Genomic DNA, 7,498 nt, shown 5'->3' with positions numbered 1-7,498 from the left:
TTTTCTTTTCTTTTTTCCTTTCATTTTTTCCCGTTTGACTCCCCAATTGGCTCCAAGTTACTGCCACGCCTTCTTCGGGATCTCCGCGTGCGGGTACTTCGCCTTCCACACGCCCTCGTTCACCTGCGAGTAGTCCCAGTTCTTGGCGCACTCCTTCGCCCACCACACACGGCGCATCATGGACGTCTCCTTGTTGCTTGCAACATTCGTGTAGGCGAGCGAAGAGAGCGCAGAGCCGACGCAGAAGCCGAGAACCGTGAATCCGGTGAAGGTGCTGAAGAGGACAAACCCCGTGTTGCGGCGTGAGAGGATGTATACGGTGCCGAGCGCCGTGCTGAGGGTGGCAGTCGTCAGGGCAAATGTGAGCTGCTTGCGCCGCACCCGCCACTGCCGGCCCCAGATACCGCCCTCCTCCTCAAACCGCAGGAAGTCGCTGGGATACATCATTGGGAGATCCGCCACGAGAACCTTACCGTCTTTGCCTGTCATTCTTCCAGGTTGCCCCCCTACACCGCGTCGTGGTAGTAACAAGAATACTAATACTAAAAATACCTGCTCTCTAAAGTTTCAAGCGTGCGCGCAGGAAGATGCGGGCGTAGCTCGTAGTATAATCAGATGTCCCTTTCCTTTGCTGTTATCGGTAGTGATGGTGTGTGTGTGTGTGTGTGTGTGTGTGGGAATACACAGCAAACGATTTTTTATGGTTGTTGTTGTTGTTAAGGGAAGAGGCGCAAGAGAAAAAAAAAAAAGGAGTGCGCATTGTGTATTCAAGGCGATGAACGACGCATCCCCAGCACACACACACACACAGAGAGAGGGAGAGACAGGGACAGTCGGGGTGGCACGCATGCACACACCCAACGGAGAGACATCTACGCCGCTCCGACGGCCCCCATCGCTTTCGTGCGGCCCCGTGAAAACATGTGGGTATGCATGTTAATTGTTGCAACTTCATCGTTCATTCTTTACCCTCACTGCCTCACCGTGGGTCTGGGAGCGAACCAACCGAAAGGTGCCCTCCCCGCTTCTCTTTTCCCCATCCAGTCCTCTCTGCAAATCACGGACGCGTACGCGGTAAATCCCGACACACACCCAGAGGCACCCCACGTGGGCGAATAAGAAAGCGTGAAGTGCACTACTGCTGGCACATAAGCATTCGTTTGTTGTTTTTTTTTCTGCTTCTTCTTCGCTTAAAAAATGGTTCCTCCTGTTATTTACTTTTCCTTCATAGACCACGAGAAAACGGAAGTTATTCACGCCCACACACACACACTCTTTCTCTCTCCCACACACACGTACACGCTTTCACCCGTCCCTTGTCCTTCGCACGCGGGGCCCTTCCCGACCCAATTTCGACAGCGGCCCGTCTTCCTTCGCGCCTCTGCGTGTGTCTGGGCCTCGCTTCCGTCCTTGTTTCTTTGTTGTTGCTGTTGGACGCAACTTCAATCTGCCTCACACGCAACACACAGTTGGGTGGGGGGGGGAGAGAGCGCGGGAGCCGCAGACACGCTCTCTCTCGTCGACGGTCCGAGACGCTCCCGGAGACCTCTCCATGCGTCACACAGAATACTCCTCGTCGTTTCTTTTTTCGTCTCTTCGTTTTAATCTTCTCTCTTTGCTGTTGTTGTTGTTGTTGTTTTTTTATCTTGCCTTCGCCGTGCTGTTGATTGTTACGGCCTTTTTTTTTTATTTATTTCCTCTTACTTTCTTTCGTTACTTACAGATGGATTACTTCCTTATTCTCTCCTCTTCTGGCAGTCATTCTTTCCCCACCTCTCTCTCTCACCGCCGCGTCAGGTATTTCTCTTCGCCCGCCTTTGCTCGGGGCCCCCCACGCCTTGAAGTAACAAGCTCCTCTTCTCTTCACGTGTGTGCGTGTGCGTGTGCGGCCCCGTTCCCTTTTGCACGCTATCGTGCTCCTCTAATAGCGGCGGCGCGGCGGGCTGCGACTGCGGCTGCGGCTGCGGCTGCGGCTGCGACTGCGGTCGCGTTCACGTTCACGTTCACGTTCACGGTCGCGGTCGCGTTCGCGGGCAAAGCGCTTCGGGCTCCGGCTCCGGCTCCGGCTGTGGCTGTGGCTGTGACGGCGCCTGTGCCGTTCGCCTGAATCCGAGCGAGACCGAGGGCGGCGGCGGTCCTCGCGCTTTTCGACATCGCGCCTTTCGTTGAGTTCACGCCGATCATTGAAGTCACGCCGGTCGTTGAATTCGCGCCTTTCGTTGGGTTCACGCCGATCATTGAAGTCACGCCGTTCGTTGAATTCACGCCGATCATTGAAGTCACGCCGGTCGTTGAAACCCCGCCGGTCGTTGTAGTCGCGTCGGTCGTTGTAGTCGCGTCGGTCGTTGTAGTCGCGTCGGTCGTTGTAGTCGCGCCGGTCGTTGTAGTCGCGCCGCTCGTTGTAGTCGCGCCGGTCGTTGTAGTTGCGGCGGTTGTCGCGCGGGGTGGAGCGGTACGCAGGGGCCGTGGCACGGCACTGCAGCGCCACGTGCCCCTCCCTGTCGCACTTGAAGCAGCGCTGGCGCTGGCGCCGCTCGATCTCGACGCGGCAGCCGCTCAGCTCCGTGCCCGTCATCCGCAGCGCCGCCCCACACGCGTCCTCGTTGGGGAACCCGACGAACGCAAAGTGCTTCTTGTCGTGGATGAAGACGTCGACGGGCTCCCCGACGGAGGCGAAGAAGGCGCGAAGCTCCTCCTCCGTTGTGTTTGGCGGCAATCCCTTCACCACTACTTTCGTCTGCAGCACGTTCTCACGCGGGGCCGTGCGCTTCTTCTCCACCTCAATGGCAACACCGTTCAACTCCCGGCCACTCATCTGCAAGGCGGCTTCCAGGGAGTCGGTGTTGTCAAAGCCGACAAAGGCGTAGCGGCGCCGAGGCTCTAGGAAGAGGTCGGCAATGGTTCCAAGCGGCTCAAAGAGCTCACGCAGCTGCTGTTCTGTGGTGTCCTCTGCGATGTGGCGGACGGCAACCTTGAACTCCTCACGGAAACGCTTGCGGTTATCGCGCACCATTGCATCCCTTCCCTCCGTCCTCTCTGCCTCGCCCGCGCCGTTTTTGTGGTTGTCCTCTGCATCGTTGCCCTCACTGCCGTGTTGTTGTCCCTTCGCCTGCTCCTGCTCCTGCTTCGCCACCCGAATGGCAGCACCGTTTTCAAATTCCATGCCGTCCATGTTCAGCGCCTCGTTGAAGTCGTCTTCCTTCTCAAATGACAGCGTCGCGGCAGTCTTCTCTAGTGTGCATCGCGCCACATCGCCCACACGGCTAAAGAAGTCGCGCACAGCCTCCTCACTCGTGTCCTCCGGAAGACCACGTACCTGAATCGTGTATGACATCACCGCTTTACCTTGCCTGTAGATCTGTTTCCTTTCCCACCGCGCTCCTTCTGTGCGTAAAAATAAACCACCAGCTGCGTTCGCCTTTCGAACCTGATCGCTATCTGTCCCTCCCTATCGCCTCGCTGGTAGCTTTTCCTCACTCACTGCTTGCTTCCGCTTATGTAGCGCTTATTAGCTTATGTTGTTTGCTTGCTTTTCACCTACGGAGTGTCTGACTCCCGTGCACGTCCCACCGAAATTAGTGGTGGTGCGACGAAGTGTCTTCTTCTTACTTGTTGCAGTCGGCGGAGCGAGAGATGCCGGTCCCCCAATTACCGTAGCTCTTTACTGTAGGATCTGTTGTTTCACCAGCAGGAGGGGAGTTCCAAGGCAAGAACCAGGTTGGCAAGTTGTAGTGCAGCAGGTGTGTGTTTGTTTGTGTGTTTGTGGTTGTCATCAGCCCCGGGGCGGCGAGCAGCAGAGAAGGGCGAAAGTACGAAAAAAACCGGCAGCACCACGTCGCAAGTCCCCCCACCCCGCACACGCGCCCGACGCCGGGCCCCGCATCCCAACCGCCCCACGGCTCGGCCGACAGGAGCCGCGCCTCCTCCGCCTCCCCACCGCGCGCACTTCACCACCCAAAAGACAACTGCGTGCGTGCGTGCGTGCGTGCCGGCTGCTCCCTCCGCGCCGCCAACGCCACCACCCGGCGCGCGCGCGCGAGGGCAGAAACGGGCGGGCGTCCGTCATAAGCCGGATCCACGGCTTTTCTCGGTTTGCGTTTGCCTGCGCGCCGACCCCAGCCCCCGCAGACCCGCACACACCTTCCCAACCGCCGCTGAGGAAGGCGATCAAAGTACAAGAACAAAGTCGCAATAAAAACAACAACAACATAAATCATCAGTCACACTCATACCCACCGCCGCCGCGCACAAGTCACCCATGACGCGGTGCGACGTCGCCTTGACGGTTGGGCCGCAAAGAGGGGGCGAGAGAGAGAAAGTAAGAGCGATAGTAAGGAACTCAGGAAACCTCCTCGCCCAATTCGCTTAGTCAACCTCACTTGAATGCTCATAACATTATATATATATATATATATATTATGTTTATTGTCAAGCAGGTATAAACCTCCACAGCACAGCGGCTACCAACACCACATCGCTACTAAGGCTCATGCGTTTTTGTTTTGGTTTTTCGTATGTTTCTCTTGCTTCAGTCTCCCTGCGGTGGTTCACGTCAAGGTGCGCGACGCACGCTGGGACGAGAGAAAACACGTAACATTAATGGAAAGAATTACTTGCACCGCCGACGCAAGGCCAAAAGAAAGGGCTGCCCAACCGCTTCAGCGGAAACATGGCGCTGCTCCTTCCTCTGCAAGAGGCGGTCTACCCAGTAGCCTGACAAGGACCAAACGTCTGGAAGGTACACGGTGAATAGCTCCTCAAACTCGCCGCGCTGGTGGTGCATCTCACGCTGGGAGTAGCGCACCAGCAAGTAGTCCAGTCCTTCGCCATTGTACACGCCGTGCTCCTCATCAAAGAGTGTAGGATCCTTCGTGTATCGAAGTTCCACCCCTCGCAGCTGCGTGTTCGTAAACGTAGACGGAACTATACTCACGGCTTCACCGAAGGCCGCAGCCCCTCCCCCGGCACTGTACGTATTCAGGTAGTCATACGCTCGCCACCGCCCCTCTGCGGAAGGGTGCCGCTCAGTCACCCGCAGAAGTGCGACGAACGGCAAGGCAAGCAAAGCAACAAATCTATCCCTGAGAGAAGCGGGAGATACCGGGAGGTACCCCGCCTTCTCGCTCACGTGCCCGGGTGGCCGCGCAAGGTGCGCCTTCTGAAACCGATTGATGCCCGTCATGGCTGCGTAGGCGTCAATGAACAAGTTGAGCGAAACCGTGGCGTTAGCGTGCCCCTTCTCTGGGCGGTTGACGCAGGAGGAGCCGTCACGAACGTCTTCCACAATGACACCGTGCAGTCTTGCCAACGCGCGGGCGCCGGGGTAGTTGTACATGCTGACGCCCACCGACAGCACCAGAGCCGCGAGCTGCGCGAGGCACATCCCCCATAACACAACCGCCAGAGCGCGCCTAATTCGCCCATGGGGGGCAGCACCGCGTGTACGATGTTTGCTGTTCGCGGCGGCCACTTGCGGCGCGGTGCACGCGTCCCACGTGAAGGCGACGGCGTAGGCCACGGGCGCCAAAAAAGCCGGGAACACCACCATAATAAACCGCATCTCCTTGTGCGGCAGGAAGCTGTAGAGCACAACGAAGAGGGTTGCCGGGAGAAGCAGGGCGCGCAACCGCACGCTCGTGCCCAGCCAAACGGAAAGCAGCGTCCCAAGTGGAGCGGAGGGCGGCGGCGGCGGCGCGCGGGCCCCAGTGCGGGACGCGGTCACGCGACGAATCAGCCGCCGGCCCACGTCCCAGCACGCCAGCCCCACCAACAGCAGCAGCGGAGGATACGCGAGCAAAAAGGCCAGCGGCAGGGCGTGGGTAAAGTACCAGTGCCACGGCAACCGCCCCCAACGCCATGACTGATTGTGAAGGGTGTTAAACAGCAGGACGACGCCCTCGGGCCACACCCAACCCCCCCAGAGGAAGCTGTCCAAGACAACGCTGCAGCACACCGCGAGCGTCATGGAGAAAAGGCAGACCACCACGTACCGAAGAATGCTGGCCTCGCGCTGCAGCAGGAAAAAGAGTCCCATGGACCCAAGCAGCAGTACGACGTCACAGCGGAAGAGCACGGTGCAGACGCTCAGCAACGCAAGGGAAAGACAGTGCCTCCCACGCAGTGTGCATCCAAAGGCCAAACTACAAAAAATGAGTGCGGCGGTGTTTGGCAACGCGCGCGTCGCGTAAAACGACAGGTGGAACTGCAAGGCACATAACACAAAAAAAACAGAAGCGGCACGACAACGCTTCCGCGCCCACTTCGCAGTGGACCGCAGAAATTTTCTCTCGTCCTCATCGATGCCACCCGCAACGTACCAGAGGGCACCGCAAACCATAAACCCCCCGACAAGCCGACACGCGTGAGAAAAGAGCATGGGGCTCTGCAGCGCGGCCCACTCCATGGAGAGCGGCGGCTCCACGCGTCGCCCATCCGGCACACCCCGTGCCATGCCTAGGAAGGAGACAAGGCACTTGACAACCGCACCCATGGACTCCACAGCGAGTACGCAGAGCAACGTCGCCAGAACAACAACGTACGGCCCCCAGAATGTTCGCGGGACAACGCCAGGAAACACAAGATGATCTCCACAGGCGGTGTCTGGGCAGAAAATGAAGTCGTGCATGGCCTGCATACAAAAGCTCTCCTCCACTTTGGTATACGGACACAGCAGCTCGCACAGAGTCACAGAAAGGCACAAAACCAAAAAACAAAGCCACGACTGAAGCTCCATAACGCCCCTAGGAACTTCTCCAAAAGTATCGCGCAATAAAAAAACAAGGAAACAAAAGCAGGAAAAAAAAATAATAATAATAAACCAAATTCAGTTGCACCACGTACAAGCGCAAGACATACCCCACTTCTTTGATACAAAGGTCCTGCCACGACCAAACACACACACACACACATTGCAAAGAGGGAGACAGCTCGCACTGCAACCACCGCAGTTCCAACTACACAAAGATGATATCGTCCAGATCGGAAAGAAACAGACACGAACACGCAGGCACACACACACACTTACACACGGGGAAAACAAAGGGAAAAAAACCACGCGTAGGAAATGCTAGATGTTGTCTTCCGAGAGGCTCCCGCCGCGACCTCCACCAGCGTGTCTTTCTCTTTCCTTTCGGCTGTTGCTGTTGCGTGGGTTCCTCTCCCTCCCTCCCTCTCTCCATCCGCGGCGCCACTAGACGAAGTACGACGGCGAGGGGCAAAGGCACTCCGTCCGCAGCAGCCCCACTGCATGCCGTCACGGTGCCGCGCAGAAGGCCGGCGCAGCACCGGCGAAAAACGCAGGCACCCACGGAGCGCCGCGTTACGGCAGACCGTCGTGCCCGCTACTGGGCCCCGTCTCGCGTCCAGTACACCTGCCCCTCCATCCTCCCCTCGTCCAGCTGGCGGCCGCGCTCCACCTCGGGGAGGCGGTGGTTCATGAACACCAGTTGCATCTCCTCCGGCGTCATGTCCTTCACCCAGCCCCTCGCGTTCAGGTACC

At 58.0% G+C, this 7,498-nt stretch overlaps 3 protein-coding genes across 3 annotated transcripts, besides 11 other annotated features; all 3 read right to left on the bottom strand.

The window, feature by feature from the left end:
• Positions 1 to 57: 57 nt before the first annotated feature.
• On the bottom strand, positions 58 to 489 carry Tco025E_08428 (uncharacterized protein; the record flags this gene model as incomplete). Its single annotated transcript, XM_029375277.1, has 1 exon — positions 58 to 489. The coding sequence occupies one exon, from the start codon at positions 487 to 489 to the stop codon at positions 58 to 60; it is 432 nt and encodes a 143-aa protein (XP_029224617.1).
• A 160-nt stretch (positions 490 to 649) lies between these two features.
• Positions 650 to 676: a microsatellite.
• Positions 677 to 1,254: 578 nt separating this feature from the next.
• Positions 1,255 to 1,301: a microsatellite.
• Positions 1,302 to 1,615: 314 nt separating this feature from the next.
• Positions 1,616 to 1,641: a microsatellite.
• A 280-nt stretch (positions 1,642 to 1,921) lies between these two features.
• Positions 1,922 to 3,334, bottom strand: Tco025E_08427 (RNA-binding protein; the record flags this gene model as incomplete). Its single annotated transcript, XM_029375276.1, has 1 exon — positions 1,922 to 3,334. One exon carries the CDS (start codon positions 3,332 to 3,334, stop codon positions 1,922 to 1,924), a length of 1,413 nt encoding a protein of 470 aa, XP_029224616.1.
• Positions 3,335 to 3,741: 407 nt separating this feature from the next.
• Positions 3,742 to 3,764: a microsatellite.
• A 79-nt stretch (positions 3,765 to 3,843) lies between these two features.
• Positions 3,844 to 3,886: a sequence feature (G-rich).
• An 80-nt stretch (positions 3,887 to 3,966) lies between these two features.
• Positions 3,967 to 3,989: a microsatellite.
• A 407-nt stretch (positions 3,990 to 4,396) lies between these two features.
• Positions 4,397 to 4,426: a microsatellite.
• A 183-nt stretch (positions 4,427 to 4,609) lies between these two features.
• Positions 4,610 to 6,733, bottom strand: Tco025E_08426 (putative dolichyl-P-Man:GDP-Man7GlcNAc2-PP-dolichyl alpha-1,6-mannosyltransferase; the record flags this gene model as incomplete). The annotated part of the gene is made up of 1 exon (XM_029375275.1): positions 4,610 to 6,733. One exon carries the CDS (start codon positions 6,731 to 6,733, stop codon positions 4,610 to 4,612), a length of 2,124 nt encoding a protein of 707 aa, XP_029224615.1.
• Positions 6,734 to 6,767: 34 nt separating this feature from the next.
• Positions 6,768 to 6,817: a microsatellite.
• A 71-nt stretch (positions 6,818 to 6,888) lies between these two features.
• Positions 6,889 to 6,908: a microsatellite.
• An 80-nt stretch (positions 6,909 to 6,988) lies between these two features.
• Positions 6,989 to 7,028: a microsatellite.
• A 124-nt stretch (positions 7,029 to 7,152) lies between these two features.
• Positions 7,153 to 7,180: a microsatellite.
• Positions 7,181 to 7,498: the final 318 nt, after the last annotated feature.

The sequence above is a fragment of the Trypanosoma conorhini genome (genome assembly GCF_003719485.1).
Source record: "Trypanosoma conorhini strain 025E chromosome Unknown Tco_14.4_contig_00778, whole genome shotgun sequence".
Classification (NCBI taxonomy): Eukaryota; Euglenozoa; class Kinetoplastea; order Trypanosomatida; family Trypanosomatidae; genus Trypanosoma; species Trypanosoma conorhini.
Note: the sequence above shows the minus strand (reverse complement) of the source record. Positions and strands in the feature narration are given on the sequence as shown.